The sequence below is a fragment of the Misgurnus anguillicaudatus genome, chromosome 22, assembly GCF_027580225.2.
Source record: "Misgurnus anguillicaudatus chromosome 22, ASM2758022v2, whole genome shotgun sequence".
Lineage (NCBI taxonomy): Eukaryota > Metazoa > Chordata > Actinopteri > Cypriniformes > Cobitidae > Misgurnus > Misgurnus anguillicaudatus.
The window spans coordinates 35,157,015-35,177,323 of record NC_073358.2 but is presented as its reverse complement, the minus strand read 5'-3'; the positions used below and the strand labels follow the sequence as shown (position 1 = coordinate 35,177,323).

Below are 20,309 nucleotides of genomic sequence, written 5' to 3'. Positions count from 1 at the left end.
TTCACACCAGCCGTGGTAGAGGCGTCAAGCGCGAGTGATTTCAATGTTAAGTCAATGTGAAGACGCGCGTCTTGAGGTCTTGCGGTGCGAATGAGGCATTTAGCGTGGCGCGGTAGATGCTATTCCGCCTCATTTGCGCGAATGGCGCGAATTGAGCGTTGCCGCGGTAAACGCGCAAGTTGAAAAATTTAAACTGGCAGAAAAACGCACCGCTTTAACCAATCAGGAGCTTGCTTTAGTAGTGACGTAATTACAGGAAGCGAGCGGAGTCGCAGAAGCCCCTCCCATGATGCGGATTTCCGCATGAATGTCTCGATGACTAGAATTTCACCCACGGCTTTCACGCGCGAATGTAGCGAGTAAACTCAAAATGTTCAAGGGGCAAACTAGACTCGAAATTGAAGCCTCAAAGTTGATGTCTGATAGTGGGAAAATTGCTTCTATCTGCTAATACCGATTATAGGCCAATACGTCGGTGCATCCCTAGCTAATATTATTAAATACATTTACTAAAATGAACACATTGTCTAAACACACTTAAAGCTTAAACTGACCAGTCAGAATGGATGCTAAAATAGAGTAACTTATTTTGTTTCACAAAATGAGATAATACCCCTTATGATGTTCTGTCATCAATATTTATTAATATTTTGTTTTTTGTATGCTTTTGTTGTGTCAACAGGTGCAGGCTGATCTCCGGAAACTGTTTGAAAAGTATGTACCAAGTGCCATTGATATGATAGTGGAAGGAATAGTTGATGGTAAACAGACAGAGAAACTGAAGACCGTCATTCCACAGACAGATTTAAACATGGTACGTCAGTCCGTAGTGACCTGGAGAACATTACAGCATAGGCAGTTTGTACTGTAAAAGTCTTTTGCTCTCTGTAGGTGAGGCAGTTGACCGTGATGCTGGATGCTCTGCTTGAGAATGAAGACTTCAGTTTTGAAGATCTGGAGTGTTTTTTTCTGGAAGCACTTTACTGTTCACTGGGGGCTTCTCTCCTCGACAAAGGCAGACAGAAGTTTGATCATTTCATTAAAAGGTTGTCCTGTCTGAATGATGTTAACGATGAGAAGGCTCTTGCTGGCCCTGGAGAGATTCCAGGTAAGTTGGCCGTTTTGTAATTTTAGCTATACCACATTTTGTCCTTTTATCTGTTTCTCAATAAATAAAATGCATGTTTTGTTTAATTTGCAGTTTACTTGCCAACTCTCTATGATTTCCACTTTGATGGGACCCAAAAGAAGTGGGTTCCTTGGAACTCCATGGTTTCAACATACGCTCATAATCCTGATATGAAGTTCATTGACATCCTTGGTAAAACAGCTGATTTCTTTTCTTTCACCATCATCCTTTTTGTTCCTTTCTTTTCTGCTTTTGTCCTGTCCTATTCACTATATACATTTTATTAAAACTAATTCAAAATATTATTGTGTCTATCTATCTGCTGCTTTCTTCCAGTTCCAACAGTGGATACCACTCGTGCTAACTGGCTGTTGGAACAAATGGTGAAGGTGAAAAGGCCAGTGGTGCTGGTTGGAGAGTCCGGTACCTCTAAAACAGCCACCATACAGAATTTCCTCAGCAATCTCAATACAGATACAGTATGTTTACTGCTATAAATATCACATAAGCAGTTTGTAAACAATCAGGGTTCTCTAGCAAAAACAACATACAGTAGAATAACAATTCACTTTTTCCAGATAATGATGACCATCAATTTCTCATCGAGAACAACGTCCATGGACCTCCAGAGAACTCTGGAGGCAAGTGTAGAGAAAAGGACCAAGGATACGTATGGTCCTCCAATGGGCAAAAGGCTTTTGGTTTTTATGGATGACCTCAACATGCCAAGGGTAAGACTGGATTTGTATTGTAGGTCAGAGCTTTGTCTGAAGACTGTACATACTTGTACAACTGTATAAAAATAATACAATAACCAAAACATTGGCATTGGGGACAGAATGTTCTACATGTTTTCTCATCATATGCTGAAAATTGTCTCATTGGTCTCAGGTGGATGAATATGGCACCCAGCAACCTATAGCTCTGCTGAAGCTGCTGTTGGACAAAGGTGGCATGTATGACAGAGGCAAGGAACTTAACTATAAGATCATAAAGGACTTGGGATTTATTGCCGCAATGGGAAAAGCAGGGGGCGGAAGGAATGAGGTGGACCCTCGATTCATCTCTCTCTTCAGTGTGTTCAACATTCCATTCCCCGAGGAGGAGTCCCTCCATCTCATCTACTCTTCTATTCTGAAAGGACACACCAAAGTAATTCGGATCACCATCTTTGAACAATGAAATTTGCTGTTATAAAGTATTTAAAGTCTATTAGATGTAAAATGTTAATCTGAATCATTACTGCAATTTATAGCCCTTTGAGGAATGCATCCAAAACATCTGCGACAAGTTGACATTTTGTACACTCGAGTTGTACAAAACCATAATTAAAGATCTGCCACCGACACCCTCCAAGTTCCACTACATCTTTAACTTGAGAGATCTCTCCAGAGTTTACCACGGCTTGACACTAACCAATCCTGAAAGGTTAAGAGTTTTATCATTAGCTATATATAAAGATGATAACCTTAAAGTAGCTTTTGTTTTTTGATGCGAATTAAAGGTTAAAAACAACTTTAATGCTAATGTTTAATGTAACATTTTAAGTGTTTTACTTTTATTTTTTTACTTTGTGCATCAGGTTCTCTACGGTCACCCAGTTTGTGCGCGTGTGGAGAAATGAATGCTTAAGAGTCTTCCATGACAGACTTATCAATGAAACCGACAAAATCTTGGTATGCATTTTGACCTTCTGTAATCTATAGGAAGTATGAGATAAATGATGCACTTACACTCTGCTCTTTACAGGTTCAGACACACATAAAAAATCTGATTGAAGAGCACTTTAGATCAGACCTTGAATCAGTCACGAGAGATCCAATTCTGTTTGGAGATTACAGAACAGCTCTTAAGTCTGAGCCAAGAGTCTACGAGGACCTACTAGACTACGATGCATCCAAAGCTCTGTTTCAGGTGTGGTGATGTCACAACAACCATCATCATATCTTTGGTGGTTAACATTTTTTATTGGCTATCACACTTTACTTTTTTTATCTGACTTCTGTAGGAGATCCTGGAGGAATATAATGAAAGCAAGAACAGAATGAACTTGGTTTTATTTGATGATGCTCTTGAGCACTTGACTGTCATTCATCGCATTATCAGAATGGACCGAGGTCATGCTTTGCTGGTTGGTGTGGGAGGTTCAGGAAAACAGTCTCTTACAAAGCTAGCTGCCTTTACTGCAGGTTATGAGGTAAATTATCAGCTTGATCATTTGGGGGTGGGGGCTTATTCTAGTCTCAGAAAATTTTTTATGTTTAAGCTGCCCTAATTTAAAAACAAATTGACATCTCTTAACATATCATTGCCATTGTTTTATCTTAAAGGTCTTGTTCTTTCTGTGTTTTGCAGCTTTGATTGTGTTTACAGTGCGCAATATAACATGTGTCATATTTCACGTGTAAAAAACGTGGTATTTTTCACACACTTTACTTATCTGTATACCGCTGTTTTCAATGTCCTAAAAACGGGCTGATGTCTTTCTTGTTCTTTAAAGTCAGAAATACATAACAAGTTCTGATAGTGTAGTTTGTGTAGTGTGTTGTGATTTGACAGCAGCTTAACTTAGCAGTTCCGTTTGAGCTTAGCTGGCGACTGACGTATTCCTGTGGGCGGAGTTTAGTCAAAAACTCTTATATTGACGTCATTCAACTGGGAAGTAGAGGGCTGTAGTCCAAACCGTCCGCTCGCTGAAGGCTTTGAAAGGGGAATTCTGTTAAAGAAAATATATCGCCTGGCAGTGAACTTTGAGCTTTTTATGATCTAACAGCAACATTACACACTAACTCAAGTTTGAAAAATGGGATCAGGAAGAACATGACCTTTAAAGAGTAACTAAACCCCTGGTAATATTTAAAAAAAAGCAAGACAAGTAGGCAGACCCCAACAGTGATAGAGGGGACGAACTGAGCTCCTAACAAGGGCGTTGAACCTGCTTACGTCACGTCGCACCGCTTACGTCACGTAGTACCGCAACGTCCAAAGGAAAATTCAACTTCAGTAGCCACCGTTCAACCTGAAGAGGGTAGCACTCAGACATTTTTACACCATATATTGTAGCATTAAAACACTTTATACCCAAATGTCAAAATAGTTACTCAAATCAATGATAAAAACTACTTTAATACCATAATATAACTACGATTAATCTAAATCATGTCTGAGAAACTGCCCCTTGATGAAGCTTATACAGCCTAACGCCATATTTATTGTAACATTTTTTTATTTGCATCATTTTGCTTTCTTCTTCATTCTTTATAAACAGTCAATTTAATAATAGTAATATTGGGTCATGAATTATAATGCTGTTATGTTTATTTGCAGGTTTTTGAAATTGTGCTTAGTAGAGGATACTCCGAGACTAACTTCCGTGAAGATCTGAAAACTCTTTACCTTAAATTGGGTATAGAGAATAAGAAAATGGTCTTTCTTTTCACCGATGCCCATGTGGCTGAGGAAGGTTTTCTGGAACTCATAAACAACATGCTTACCTCAGGTAAATCATGAATATACAAAAGAAAATATTTGTAAATAACCCATTAAACGCATTTCCTTTGCTTTGTAATGTAAAAATAATCATATTACTCAACTTTTATTGATGCTTTTCATTTAAATGAGCTTTTAACAGACATATGTGTGTATAGGGATGGTTCCAGCACTGTTTCCTGATGATGAGAAGGAATCAGTCCTGAACCAACTGCGAGATGAGGCCATGAAGATGGGTTGTGGTCCATCTAAAGAGAGCGTGTGGCAATACTTTGTCAACAAGAGTGCTAACAACTTGCACATAGTGCTGGCCATGTCTCCTGTAGGAGAAACACTCAGAACACGCTGCAGGAATTTTCCAGGTCCTTGAGCAATACACAAAGGGGCGGTTTCCCTGACAGGGTTTAGATTAATCCAGGACTAGGCCTTAGTTATTTTAAAACATATAAGTAGTGTTTATAAACCTTTTTTTGTATGTTTGTAAGCATTTACTTCCATTTTCTTAATTTTCAAGCTTCAAGTCTCCTTTGAATTAATTTTCTCTTTGTGTGTGTACTTATTAGGGTTGGTAAATAATACTGGCATTGACTGGTTCTCCCCGTGGCCACTTCAGGCTTTACACGCAGTGGCTAAGTCATTCCTAGGTATGGAAAATGTTTCTTTCAATATAGTCAAGTCCAATCTTTACTAGCCTAAACTGATCTGAGCTTAGTACCCAAAGTTGGGAGGAAATTCATGATTTACATTTCCATTCATGATGTTTTAAAGGGGACATACTGTATCATGAGAATCTGTATTTTTTCATGTTTAAGTGCTATAATTGGGTCCCCACCATCAACCTAGAAAATGTGAAAAAGAACAACCCAGTAACTTAGTTTTGGTAAACCATTCTCTGCAAGCATGTAATTGAAATTTGGCTCCCCTTATGATGTCAGAAGGGAATAATGGCGCCCCTTAATCTGCACTATCCAACCACAGCACTGCCATTTAGTGCAGAGATCAGCTCATTTGCATTTTAAAGGACACACCCCAAAACAGCACATTTTTGCTCACACCTACAAAGTGGCAATTTTAAGTAATATGCTATAATAAATTATCTATATGTTATTTTGAGCTAGAACTTCACATACGTACTCTCAGACGCCAAAGATTTATTTTACATCCTAAAAAGTCTTGTAAAATGTCCCTTTTAACTGTCTGCCCTGTAACAGGTGAGAGTCCCATGATCCCAGAATGCAATGCAGAGGCAGTGATTGATCACGTGTGCATGGTGCACAGCTCCGTAGGCGAGTACAGTAAACTGTTCCAGCAAACTCTTCGTCGAAGCAACTACGTGACCCCCAAAAACTACCTGGACTTCATTAGCACCTATTCCAACCTACTGGAGGACAGAGATAAATACATCCTAGGTAAGAGAACATTTGTCTTGTGCTGTTTAGTGATTTTTGTGTCTGTGCTATTAGTATTAAATGAATGTAATGCATGTGTGCGAACGTTCCAGCACAATGCAAACGTCTGGAGGGGGGTTTGGATAAGCTGAAGGAGGCAAGTGGACAGCTAGCTGAGCTCAACATTAAACTAGCCGAGCAAAAAGTGGTTCTGGCAGAGAAGGCCTCAGCATGTGAGATCCTTTTACAGGAGATCTGCTCTAATACTGCTGTTGGTAAGGACAAATTCACATTTCAGAAAACTTGCGACTTATTCAGATTCTGGCAGACCTATTTGGTTGTTGTTCTTTTTGCATTAATAGATATTAGGGCTGGGTATCGATTCAGATGTTCCAGATCGATCGATTCCATTTCAAATTCACAAGCTATCAAATTGATTCAATTTCGATTAGATTTTCGATTCTGATTTTCGGGTCGATTTTTATACTCGATTCAACTCAATGAATATATAGATTATAAAGAATATTATATAATATTATATTAGAATATAGACTGAATGAATGCCCAGCCCTAATAGATATTATTTTTTATTTATCACATTTATTCAGATCATACTGTCAAGAAGATGAAAATGTGGGACAAGATGCATATAATGTACCTAAAACTTTCACACAGCGACATAGCAAGCTCTACTTTTCTCTTTCAGCGGAGGAGAAGAAAGCAATGGCAGAGGAGAAGGCTAAAGAGATAGAGGAGCAAAATAAGGTGATAGTGATTGAGAAGAAAGATGCTGAGACCTCTCTGGCCGCTGCTCTCCCTGCTTTAGAGGCTGCACGCATCGCCCTCCAAGACTTGGACAAATCTGATGTCACTGAAATCAGGTGGGAACTGTTCTTCTAGGTCGGCACTAGATATAGCCACAAATTTACATTTTTACAGATCAATTTCAAAACAGATGATCTTGAGATTCAAATGATTCAAATAATGATAGGAAATATATATAAAATGCTTTTATAAACATTTGTGTAATACAAAGGTGAATACATGGGATTTCTAAACAGACTGAACAAATGGAAATAACATAATATAGGCTTTTGAATATACCATTCAAGTACTTCAACTATAAAATTTGTTTCTGATTTCATTGCAAAACACAGTAGAGACAGATTGTTATGTGCCATATATGTGACCCTGGACCACAAAACCAGTCTTAGATTGCATATATATTATAGCAAAAGCCAATAATACATTGTATGAAGATATTTTGTACTTTTTTTCTACCACAAATATATCAAAAATGTATTTATTATTACTAATAGATGTTGCTAAGGACTTCATTTGGACAACTTTAAAGAATATTTGACAAGTTTGGTTCCAAAACATGATAAATGCCATTAAAAAAAGAGGTACCACCAAAATCAGTATTGTATCAGGTCATTATTAAAAAGTAAATTCTTAATTTTACACAAAATCCGTGTTATTCTGTCATATTTTCTCCCTTTTTTCCAAAACGCAATAAACGCCAGTCTTCCTTCTCTGCAGAATGCAATTAATCCACTCAACAAATCACAGCACACCATTTCACACATTGTAAACACAATGGTGGCGCTTTGTACTTTGTGATTAACAAACAAACAAAAACAAAATAATACTTTAGATTGCATTGAACCTGTGGTGGTTTTCTGTGGCGGGGAAGAAACATAAGGCACTCGGGCGAAGGAAAAATGCCGGCTGTTGCTTGTTCTCACACGACAGCATCAAACTTCCGTCATGCTTACACATTGACCCCAGGGGATCTTATGAAAAAATTTTACTTGAAGTCACCGAAAATCGTCAGAACCAAAACATTTTACAGCTGATCGCTGTCTAAAACGTTCAGCGCCGACGTCCCAAGGATGACAGCAGCAATGACGGTGTTCTTAATATGAATAAGTGTTTTGATTAATGCCATTAATGGTTTTTTTTTCAGTGTATACCACTAGTCAACTAAATGAATATAACATGGCAAAGATAAATGCACATGTATATATTGATGCAATAGATTTATAGCATTTTGAAAAAAAAAATCTGTTGTTATAATAAATCTTTGAAGGTCAAATTATGGATTTTACATTTTAATGTTATTATAACCTAAAGATGCTATGTGTAAGTTTGTCACAGAAAATAGTGGATTTCATCTTGTCACTTTCTTGGTATAGAAAACACCGAAATTAGTCAAAATGAATTTATTGCGTTTTGGAACAAAACTCTTCATTTTCTCAGTATTTAAATTTTTTGCACCCAGATTTTTAGATAGTTGTATCTTAATCAAATATTGTCCTATACAAACCATACATCAATGGAAAACTTATTGATTCAAATCTCAATATTAAAACATTGACTCTTTTGCCTGGTTTTTTGGTCCAAGTCCTCATATGTTTTTTCATGTAATCTCTTAAAGTAGGGTTCAAGTCTGGATATATAAGTCTAAAAGAAAGTAAAATTTTCCTACATAAACAACTGTCAAATCAGGCCATAAAACCATTCCAAAATGTTCCAGTTCTTTCTGTGCTTGTGGAAAATAACAAAATAGCTTTGAATGTTTCCTTGCTCTTCTTCATGATGTTGTAGATCTTTCGCCAAGCCGCCCAAACAGGTGCAGGTTGTGTGCGAGTGTATCCTGGTGATACGCAACTACAAAGAGATCAGCTGGAAGATGGCCAAGGGCATGATGTCAGAGGCCAACTTCCTGCGCTCACTTATGGAGATGGACTGTGACTCCATCAATTCAGGTCAAATCAAAACAGTCAAAGGTAAACCAGCATCCAAGAAAAGTCAGAATCGTTTAGTTTTATCATTTTATCTTGTGATTCCTATCCCAGAGGTTCTGATAAGTTATTACATACTCATTTATTCAGCCTACCTAAAAAACCTTAACACCAGTTTTGAGGAGATGCAAGCCATCAGTAAAGCTGGTTCTGGCATGCTAAGGTTCGTGGAGGCGGTCATGGGCTACTGTGATGTGGCCAGAGATATCAAACCTAAGAGGGAGAAGGTCTGATATGCCTATATTATTTGAGACTATATATGTATGAATCATACAAACTAAATCATTTGTTTTTGAATTTCAAGGACTAGCATACATTTTTGTGTTATAGGTGGCTCGTCTGGAGAAAAACTTTTTCCAAAGCAAGCGTGAGCTAGAACGAATCCAGAATGAGCTTGGTGCCATCCAGAAAGAGCTTGGAGCTCTTGGAGAAAAATATGAGGATGCCATGGCAGAAAAACAGCTTCTGCAGGAGGAGGCGGAGATAATGGAGAGAAGACTCATAGCTGCAGACAAACTTATCTCTGGCCTGGGATCAGAGAATGAGCGGTCAGTTTACTCCATAAAAATAAATGGCTGATCTAAGATAAGATTCCTGTCATCAGCACTTAAATTGTTATCTGATAGCTATTTAGATTTATCACTTTATTAAAGAAACATATAGAGTACATATACTGTAGATAGTTTCAGCAGTAACAACATAAACAAAGGCCTTTTAGAGTAATTTATATCTGATAACAATCAAAATGAACAGCAAGTAGTTCCTTAGTGAAATCATAGCTTAAGCGCATCAAAACTACACTAAGCTGACGATATTGTGCAAAATGATTCATGTTGAATGTTCATGTCTTATATCTGTGAGAAAGCTCCCATGTGTGTTCATTAGCTTTGTTTATTTGTTTTTATTTGTATCTCTGTGCTTGACCGTAGGTGGACAGAGGATCTTGAAGAGCTGAAGCAAAGGCGAGTGCGCCTTCTGGGAGATTGTCTGATCTGCGCTGCCTTTCTAAGCTATGAAGGAGCATTCAACTGGGACCTGCGCTATGAAATGGTGTATGAGGTGTGGCAGAAAGACGTGCAGGAGAGAGGCATCCCTCTGAGCCAGCCCTTCCGAATAGAAAACCTGCTCACTGATGAGGTGGAGATCAGCAGGTGAGATACCAGCTTACACAATGTACTAAGAGCATATTTGTGTGTGTGTGTGTGTGTGTGTGTGTGTGTGTCTTTTTTGGGAACATCCTCTGTGCATTGTCCTAGGTGGGGTTCTGAAGGTCTTCCTCCAGATGAGCTTTCAGTGCAGAACGGCATCCTGACCACCAGAGCCAGCCGCTTCCCCTTGTGCATCGATCCGCAGCAGCAAGCCCTCAACTGGATCAAAAAGAAGGAGGAGAAGAACAATTTGAAGGTCTAAACTTGTACCAGACCCTCTTAAATCCATCTGGCCTCTTGATGTTCATCTGTAATCAATCTTAAAAGGCATTGCCTTTTTGCTTAGGCATGCAGTAGATCTTTCCCAGGTTGCAAGATAACATATTTCACTCCTCTTTTCTGATTTGTAGATCTCATCATTTAATGACCCAGACTTCTTAAAGGGACTGGAGTTGGCCATTAAATATGGCTTCCCTTTTCTGTTCCAAGATGTGGATGAATATATTGACCCAGTTATTGACAATGTCCTTGAGAAGAATGTGAAAGGGACAGAGGGACGTCAGGTTGTTGTACTGGGTGATAAAGAAGTTGACTATGATCCCAACTTCAAACTCTACCTTAATACCAAACTGGCAAACCCCAAGTTTTCTCCTGCAGTATTTGGAAAGGCCATGGTTATTAACTATACCGGTGAGAGCAAATTTTATGTGATAAATGTACATTTGTGTTTTTTGAAGTGTAAACCTGCTTTTATATTTTTGGGGATCTTAGTTATTTAACCCTTATAAGTCCCTTGGGGTCAATCTTACCCCCAAGCCACTTTTCTTTAGTTAAAAAACATGGTTCCCTTCATCTCAGCGGAACAAGATTTTGTGACTTTTCCAGACTATATGTCAATATTCATATAAAAACTGGCATTGATTCAGTTGTTCTAAAGATGTTTAAAAAAATTACCAAAGAGGCCCTTTGGGGGTAAAAATGACCCCAGTTGAAAATGAATGGGAAATGCAAAAATATATATTTTTCTTTTTACAGTATTTGTCAAAAAAAATCTAAAAATGTCAACACACAGAAAAGTAGGCCTGGTACTAGAGCACAAATGCAATATAGAAAAGACATGCTTAATCACACACAAACACACAAAGGTATGACTGGCATAGAGAGCCTTTTTTAACAGAATTTGGCAAAAACAGCCACAGATGCAAAACAAAGATGTAAATTGGTGGGCTCTTATGCTCACACAGATGCGTGCACAGACACATGCGCACAAACACACACACAGGCTCACACACACACACACACTGTCATAGTAAAACTTACACACACATAAAGACACAGACACACACATAATGACACAAACACACATGCACGCACACACACGTGCACACACATTCAGTCAAATTTCTGTGGCATTTTGTAAAAACAGACATTTCAAAATGCATCATACAACAACTACAAAAAAATCTACTATTTGAAATAATATTTATATTTATTATAAATATTTATTTATGTCCTTTCTAATTTTTATATATACATAAATTCACAAAATGTATCACTAAAGTAGTGATGTGAGCAGTTGGCCACATCCAGTGAAATGAATCGGGTCTCTGTGGGCATCTGCTGGTCGAAATGATTTATTTCCTAAACTGTAATTCTTTTATGTTTTTTTCTAAACACCTGATGGCTGAATTCAACACATAACATCTAGATCAATATCTAAAAACTATTTAAATCAAAATTAGATCATAATTTATGTGAATTTTTCACAAAAATGTGATATTTTACAGGCAAGCTGATGGTGTAGTTGAGGAATTTAGTGGTAAACAGGTTTAAAAGTACTTCATATCTCCCAAAACACAGCATTAATGCTTAGATGGGAATTAAACAAAAAAAGATATATTATTTGTATCATTAAAAATTTTATATTTTTGTAATCACTCTTTTAGTTTCTGGGGTCATTTTTACGTATTCAGTAAAATAGGGGCTTGTGAGGGTTAAATAATGTCAGGTTGTAGGTTTTTTTTTCAGATTCCGTGTCAAGGTTTTTACTGCAATGCAGTTTCCATTATGATATTGCTTTTTTGTGTCTAAAATAGGTGTGAATATCTTTGTAATCTGATGCTTTTAACTTTGGTAATGATATCAAAATACTGTATGAAGACAATTCAACATGATTTTCTAAATACTGTGTATCAGTGACACTGAAGGGCCTGGAAGACCAGTTGCTGAGTGTCATTGTAGGATTTGAGCGGAAAGAACTGGAGGAGCAGAGAGAGCGTCTCATTCAGGAGACCAGTGAGAACAAGCGTTTGCTAAAAGATCTGGAGGACTCGCTGCTGAGAGAGCTGGCCACCTCTACTGGAAACATGCTAGATAATATGGAGCTGATCTACACCCTGGAAGAAACCAAATCCAAGGCCATCGAGGTCAGTTTGCATACACACATGCATATTGGTACTTTTGTTTTATAAATCACTGAGGTTTGGAGATAAGTGGTAAGTGTATTTTTTTAAGGAAACTGGATATGAGTTAAGTCAGCTGGAAGAACAAAACATATTTACAGTCCTTATTTAATCCAACAGGTGTTTGAGAAACTAAAGCTGGCAGAAAAGACAGCCATTGACATTGACACTCTGAGAGATGGCTATCGTCCAGCCGCTAAGCGTGGGGCTGTCCTATTCTTCGTCCTGGCTGAGATGGCTCTGGTCAACAGCATGTATCAGTATTCACTCGCATCCTTCTTGGAGGTGTTTGATCTCTCACTGTCCAAATCCTTGCCTCACGCCATCCTGCCCAACAGGCTGAAGAACATCATGGACACACTCACACAGAACGTCTACAACTATGGCTGTACTGGTACGGACACTCGATCTCTGACTCTAAAATCAGTAACTTTGCTTTCTTGTAGCTCAGTTGGTTACAGTACGGTGCAAAAGTCACAGGTTCAAAACATAGGGAATTCATCTTCTTGTCAAAGTTATAGCTAGAATGCTCTTTAAATTGATTTAAATAAAACAAGAACTGATGAACTTTGTGGGCCCTATTTTAACGATCTAAGAGCATGGTCTAAAGTGCACTTAGTCCAAATCCACTTTTGCTAGTTTAACGACAGGAAAAATGGTCTTTGCACCTGGCACACCGTCTAAAAGGGTTGTTCCTATTCTCGTAATGAGTAATGGGTGTGTTTTGGGTGTAACATATACAATAAACCAATGAGAGTCTTATCTCCTATCCCCTTTAAAAGCCAGTTGTTTAACAGTCTGTTATGACAAAGAAAATATTTCAAATAAAATCACTGTCAATGCTTTGATGAAATGCAGAGAGATAGTAAACTTAACTTAACGTTGTTTCAGGTCTGTTTGAGAGGCACAAACTTCTCTTCTCCTTCAACATGACTATTAAAATTGAACAGGCTGAGGGTCGAGCTCCTCAGGATGAACTAGAATTCTTCCTCAAAGGTGATGCTTCAGAAAAACTTTCTTTCATATAGTACTTTGCCTTCCTCTCCTTTTTTCCCCCTAAGAATACAAAAACACACATTCAGGGGTTTCCTTTCTTCAGGTAACCTGTCCCTGGAGAAGAGTCAACGTAAGAAGCCGTGTGCCTGGCTGCCTGATCAAGGTTGGGAGGATATTGTGCATCTTATGGAACTCTTTCCTAATGAGTTTGGATCTTTAGCTGATGATATAGAGAGGAATCCTGAAGAATGGAAGACAGTGAGTGGACAATTCATACATAATGTAGATGAATCCACAGAGCGATATTATGATATTTCACCCAGTCTCTGAAAACCCGATAATTTTTTTTTGCTATTTACTGTTTTCTACATAAATCACCGTACATAATATAAAGAAAACATAACTTTTATGTCTTTAATATTGACTTAGTAAGGTCATGTCAAAGATTAAAATTAATGTGAAACAATGAGTGGAATCAGACACCTGTGACTCCTTATCTTATAATTAGATTTTGATACTTCATCTTATATTTCACAGGGAGGGTCACATTTATTATTATGAATGCAATTCCAGACATATTGTCCCTCTGTTGCTGTTTTTAGTGGTACGATCTGGATGGCCCAGAGCAGGCATCCTTCCCCATGAAGTACAAAGACCACCTCACCCCCTTCCAGAAGCTTCTGCTGATTCGCTGCTTCAGGCTCGACCGAGTCTTCCGAGCTGTCAGTGATTATGTCACACTTACCATGGGAGAGAAGTAAGAGAGAGCCTACTGTAAAAACATTCGTGCACTTCACCATGATGCAGCACAGAAAATAAAGTAATGTAAAGATTTGATAGATGATATTATATTAATATATTTCAATATGAAATAAATCCATCAAATATTGGACATTATTATAATCATTTTATTTGCACGTTATAATGTATTGGATGTTCATTGTCAGATTGCATTGTGTTTGCATTGCACTGCCACGGTATTGTTTAATAAAAAAATTTAAATGAAAGTGCATTGATGAAGAATCTAAGTAATTTAATGACAGACCAGAAAAAGCATGTGTTTGAGATAAAGAAATGTTAACACTCTCTGTCATTCTATGTGTGTCTCTATCTATCTGTCACTCAGATATGTGCAGCCTCCAGTGATCAGTTTTGAAGCTATCTTTGAGCAGAGCTCCCCAAACTCTCCCATCGTGTTTATTCTGAGTCCAGGCTCCGAACCAGCCAATGATCTGTTGAAGCTAGCCAAACGTACCGGCTTTGGAGCAAACAGACTCAAATTTCTCGCTATGGGGCAGGGACAAGAAAAGGTACACATCTATAATAAATGTGCACAGACCCCGAAGCATAATACAGTACACTTCAGTGGTGGTGCAGATCCAACTCTAGAATAACATACTGTTTTTGAGATATCTACACTTGGAATGTAAGATGGCAGTAGAAATCTATAAATATAATATCTGTATTTCAGGTTGCACTGCAGTTGTTGGATACTGCAGTGGCTAGGGGTCAGTGGCTGATGCTGCAGAACTGTCACCTGTTGGTGAAATGGCTGAAGGACCTAGAGAAAGCTCTGGAGAGAATTACGAAACCCCATCCAGACTTTCGCCTGTGGCTCACAACAGAACCCATTAAAGACTTTCCCATCGGCATCTTGCAAAAGTCCCTGAAGGTCAGCATGCATTATGCCACTCGAGAATAGATGGATTCAGCAGTAACAACATAAACAAGCAGCTTTTCTGGTCAACACGTAGTTCAGTTTAACTAGTCAGACCATTAAAAAAACTGAAACTGGAAGTACATTTCGGACCAGACGTGTATCGCGTCACAGCACGTGCGTCAGGTGAAATGGTCTATAAACTACGTATTTGCTAGAAAAAGATGGCAAAACCCTTGCCTGGTGTCCATTGGTAACACACAGCACTAGCATTGCTAATGTCATTTCCAGCGAAGTTCTCACTAATGCTGCGTTCAAACCAGCCGCGGTAGATGCTTCAAGTGCGAGTGATTTCAATGTTAAAGGGACACAAGGCAGCATTTTTATGTTAATAAATCATCTTCGTAACTCGATATATGGTTAAATGACTCATTACCGGACGAATGAAGTATCTCTCGCCCGCCCCTACCGTCTGTAGGAAGAATACCCCACTTGCAACTTCGCTGTATCCGACCCGGTGTTTTTCAGTCTCGCAAAGTCTCAGATATCACGAGAAGCAGTATCACTTTACAGCAAACAACACAGAGGCAGGCGAGCTAAACACGGCTAGCGATTGTTGCAAATGGCAGAGCCAGGGAAGAAGCATTGAAAACCCTTGATGGAAGGAAAACATAACTGGATTGGAAATAAGCTGATAAACTTGGTTCCGAGGGGGGACGGACAACAGTTCGTTTTTACGACAGTGTGTTTGAAAGCATTTACTTTCAGACACTAGGGGGAGCTCGTAGAGAAATATTACGCAGACTTGCCTGGTTTCCCTTTAAGTCAATGTAAAAACACATTGGAGGTCTTGCGGCGCGAATGAGGCGTTTAGCGCTGTGCGGTAGACGCGATTCCGCCTGATACGTTGAGTGTTGCCGCGGGAAACCCGCGTGTTGAACATTTTTTACTTTAGCAGAAAAACGCGCTGCGCTAACCAACTTGCTCTAGAGCTTGCTCTAGTAGTGACGTGATTACAGAAAGCGAGTGGAGTCGAAGGCCCTCCCATGACGCGAATTTTCGCGTGAATGTCTCGATGACTAGAATTTCACGCACGGCTTTCACGTGAGAATGAAGCGAGTAAACTCAAAATGTTCAAGCGGCAAACTAGACGCGGTAGACGTGAATTTGACGCTTTAAACACGGCTGGTGTGAATCCACAGTAATAGTAAAAATGCATGTCATGAATGAACTGTAAGTTTGTTATTGTCTAATGTTCCTTATCGGCCTTTAGGTTGTAACAGAACCTCCAAATGGGCTGAAGCTGAACATGAGGGCAACGTATTTTAAGATTCCTCACGATAAGCTCATGGGATGTGCCCACCCAGCTTTTCGCAGTCTGGTTTATGTGCTGGCTTTCTTCCATGCTGTGGTACAGGAAAGACGCAAGTATGGAAAGATCGGCTGGAATGTGCCTTATGATTTCAACGAGTCTGACTTCCTGGTAAATTCAATTCTAATTTTTAGTCTTCTATTTTTGCAGCTGGTCTTATCTAAGTGTGTTTAAAATGTTGCCATCACACCTTTAAAAGTATTGTCATTGACAGAATTTAAAACACTTTTTAATTATTTTCTCTCAGGTGTGTATGGAAATTTTGGACACCTACCTGACTAAAGCCCAAACTCAAGGAGATGCCATGATACCATGGGGAAGTCTCAAATACCTCATTGGAGAGGTCAAACACATTACTAAAAATTATTAGATATAATAAAATATACCTGGCATTTTTTATGCTATATATTTAAACACCTCATGCATTAGTTGTTTAGTAAAATTTTCGAATTTGTCTCGAAAGGTAATGTACGGCGGCAGAGCTATTGACAGCTTTGATCGTAGGATCCTCACAATTTACATGGATGAGTATCTGGGAGATTTCATCTTTGACACCTTTCAGCCCTTCCACTTCTTTCACAATAAAGATGTGGACTACAAGATCCCACCAGACGGACCCAAGCAGGTTTATGTCGGTATGTCACTGCCTACAGTCTAGCATCAATCCATGGCTGGATTATGACTGTCACTCAAACTCATGCCATGTTTTGTAGATGAGATCGAATCGCTCCCCCTTGCTAACACAGCAGAGGTGTTTGGTCTGCACCCCAATGCTGAGATTGGATACTACACACAGGCTGTCCGAGACATGTGGACTCACCTCATAGAGCTACAACCACAGACAGGTACAGACTGATACTTAACATTACTTAAATAGTATGATATTTATGATTAAGCCCTTTGTCTTCCAACCTTTGAACACATGTCAGAAGGGTGCAGTTCTTGACATAATGTCTATTTTCTTAGTCAGTTATCAACTTTATTACCTGTTTAATTGCATTTACTGTCACAAATAATACGAAGGTGACTCCGGTGGTGGCTTTAGTCGAGATGAGTATATCAGCCAGGTGGCGCGGGACATCCAGAGCAAACTGCCTGAAGTGTTTGACCTGGACGTGATCCGCAAGAAGTTTGGGCTTGAGATCTCTCCAACGTCTGTAGTACTGCTACAGGAGCTGGAGCGCTTCAACAAACTCATTGTAAGGATGAGACGGTCTCTGGCTGAACTACAGCGGGTGAGTGACACTCAAGATATTGAAAGAAAGAGAGAATGATTATTTTAGCAAGCAACTACTACATGTATGTAACGCATTGGTTGTCAAAAAAATGTACATGAGTAGACTGTTTGTGATTTCTATCTAATCTGTCTAATGTGTGTATTTTGTGCCAAGGCGCTTGCTGGAGAGGTTGGAATGAGCAGTGAGTTGGATGAGGTGGCGAGAGCTCTGTATAAGGGCCAGATTCCTGTTATCTGGAGGAAACTGGCTCCAGACACTCTCAAATCTCTTGGAAACTGGATGATTCACTTTAAGAGACGGCATGAGCAGTACTGCTCATGGGTGAGAATTGAATATCATAATGCTTCATTTTCTTGGCAGACACTCTCACAACAGATAAGAATACGCTTATCTTGCTACCTACATGTGTGCTATCTTATTATTATTGTAAGATTTCATAGGTCATTGCAGAAAAAATATTTTTCTTAAGGTTATAAGAATTTTTAAGGTCTTTTTTTTATTCTCCTATGTGTTAAAAGGATCCAGATGTTGTAGCAATGCAATTAGAAATAAGTCTTTTTACGTTTTACATAAATATGATGAGTCAAGGTTTTAAAACCACAAAAATTTTCTGTGATACGTCATATAATTGATTTGATGTTTACATTTAATATGTATCAATAAAAAATATATATATTTTTAATTATAATTTAAATGCTTAATTTTTATGTGGCATACCTGTTGTATGTTGCTTAACAATAAATTGATTGTGTCCAGTAGAAAAGTTGTATGCAGACATGAAACACTGTGAAACCGTGGTATTTTGGCTTAAGGTTATCATACCGCCAAAATCTCATACACATTATATACAAAAATACATATTTAAAGTAAAGCAAATCTGTTATTGTGTATTTAAAAGATATGATGTCAATAAGGGGTGTGTATCGGCAAGAATCTCTTGATACGATATGTATCACAATACGTGAGGTGCAATATTTTGAGATATTTCCTGTTTTGGGAATATAATAGGATATAATTTTAGGAAAGCTGTCATTGAGAACACACCGCCAAATGCAAACCTTAGCAAAAATAATTGTGGCACGGCCCTATGCTTGTACTTCCTGTCACTGTTTAAGTTTAGAGATAAAAAAGAACGCTATCTAGTGGTCAGGATGTAACAAACCAACTGTCATAAATATTATATGATTTGTATTTTTTAAATATTGATATTGCTTTTTTTGAGAATCGATACATTATTTCCAAACAAAATATCATAATATTCAAATGTATCAATATTTTCTTACACCCCCTAATGTAAATTTACTAAATGTAACCCTGCTTGTAAAAACTAACTGATTTTCTCTTTTCTACATTAAATCATCCTATAAATGTAAAGAACATTCTGTGAAAATATAACCTTGATATCTTTAATATTGACTTGTCAGGTCATGTCAAAGAATGTCCAATTATCATAATTAGACCATAGGCTACTGTAGGTGTAGGGTCAAATGTGTTAACAAAGTATATTAATAAATCTATTTTTCTTTCATCTTTGTTAAAACTCTATAGGTGGATGAGGGCGAGCCTGGTGTGATGTGGTTGTCAGGATTACATATCCCAGAATCATATCTGACAGCACTCGTTCAGGCCACCTGCAGGAAAAATGGCTGGCCACTGGACCACTCCACCCTGTACACACAGGTTACACAATACATGAGTGAGGAAGAAGTCAAAGAAAGACCGGGACAGGGTAAGAAGAACACGCCTATACTGTTGGATATACAAGGAAAGTCATGAGATTCAAGCAGTGAGGTTAACGCTGTGAACCATTTTATCTTTTCCATCAGGATGTTTTGTATCAGGTCTTTATCTGGAGGGGGCAGACTGGGATGTTGAAAACTGCTGTCTGGTCCGCAGCAAACCCAGAGGTCTAGTGACCCAGCTGCCCATTCTCAAAATCATACCTATTGAAGCACGTCGGCTTAAACTTCAGGCAAGACACTCTTTATTATCTTACTCTGCTTAGTACATGTCGAAAGCATTCAGTTACAACCATCATCTCATTTTTTTGATGGAGGTGGCATTTAGCGTCTTGTGCATCTTCAGTTTTAATATTTAAGTAATGAGTGTTTCTGAACTGTTTTAAATCTAGAATACCTTGAGGACTCCGGTCTACACCACGTCCATGAGGAGGAATGCTATGGGAGTTGGATTGGTATTTGAGGCCGATCTTTACACCACTAAACACATTTCTCACTGGGTGCTGCAAGGAGTATGTCTTTGTCTCAATGCTGACTGACTCTCTTGATGTTTTCATTAATACGGTTTCAGGGTTTAACCTATAATTAAACATATATTACAAATAATAAAATGATTGTTCCTAATTGTGGCCTGTCTGATCTTATTACTTTATCAAAATGTCATTATTTTTTTCACCACATGGTGGCAGCATACAACGCTTTGTCTCAAGAACGTCTCGGTTACGTATGTAACCCTCGTTCCCTGAAGGAAGGGAACGGAGACGTCACGTCGTGACCGACGAATTGGGAACCGCTTCGCGGGTGACCTATCTACTTCGAGAACTATCAAAAACGCCAATGAACTTGGCATGCAGGTATTTGCATAATGCCGGCGCCGCCCCGCC

The 20,309-nt window shown here is 38.6% G+C and overlaps 1 protein-coding gene across 1 annotated transcript in view; it reads left to right on the top strand.

The window, feature by feature from the left end:
- dnah10 (dynein axonemal heavy chain 10) overlaps positions 1-20,049 on the top strand; it is a 38,756-nt gene extending 18,707 nt beyond the window's left edge. Inside the window, 38 exon segments of the mRNA XM_055199231.2 lie at positions 683-814; positions 892-1,108; positions 1,202-1,321; positions 1,466-1,608; positions 1,708-1,860; positions 2,021-2,281; positions 2,385-2,557; positions 2,712-2,805; positions 2,879-3,043; positions 3,138-3,326; positions 4,457-4,628; positions 4,777-4,980; positions 5,182-5,262; positions 5,830-6,027; positions 6,120-6,281; positions 6,713-6,887; positions 8,617-8,798; positions 8,904-9,040; positions 9,144-9,361; positions 9,743-9,964; positions 10,070-10,217; positions 10,372-10,651; positions 12,158-12,387; positions 12,544-12,817; positions 13,315-13,419; positions 13,523-13,677; positions 14,022-14,176; positions 14,546-14,729; positions 14,891-15,091; positions 16,350-16,559; positions 16,696-16,791; positions 16,912-17,083; positions 17,162-17,293; positions 17,472-17,683; positions 17,840-18,007; positions 19,235-19,415; positions 19,513-19,658; positions 19,818-20,049. Coding sequence (XP_055055206.2) covers positions 683-814; positions 892-1,108; positions 1,202-1,321; positions 1,466-1,608; positions 1,708-1,860; positions 2,021-2,281; positions 2,385-2,557; positions 2,712-2,805; positions 2,879-3,043; positions 3,138-3,326; positions 4,457-4,628; positions 4,777-4,980; positions 5,182-5,262; positions 5,830-6,027; positions 6,120-6,281; positions 6,713-6,887; positions 8,617-8,798; positions 8,904-9,040; positions 9,144-9,361; positions 9,743-9,964; positions 10,070-10,217; positions 10,372-10,651; positions 12,158-12,387; positions 12,544-12,817; positions 13,315-13,419; positions 13,523-13,677; positions 14,022-14,176; positions 14,546-14,729; positions 14,891-15,091; positions 16,350-16,559; positions 16,696-16,791; positions 16,912-17,083; positions 17,162-17,293; positions 17,472-17,683; positions 17,840-18,007; positions 19,235-19,415; positions 19,513-19,658; positions 19,818-19,964 — 6,594 coding nt within the window. The 3' untranslated portion in view covers positions 19,965-20,049.
- Positions 20,050-20,309: the final 260 nt, after the last annotated feature.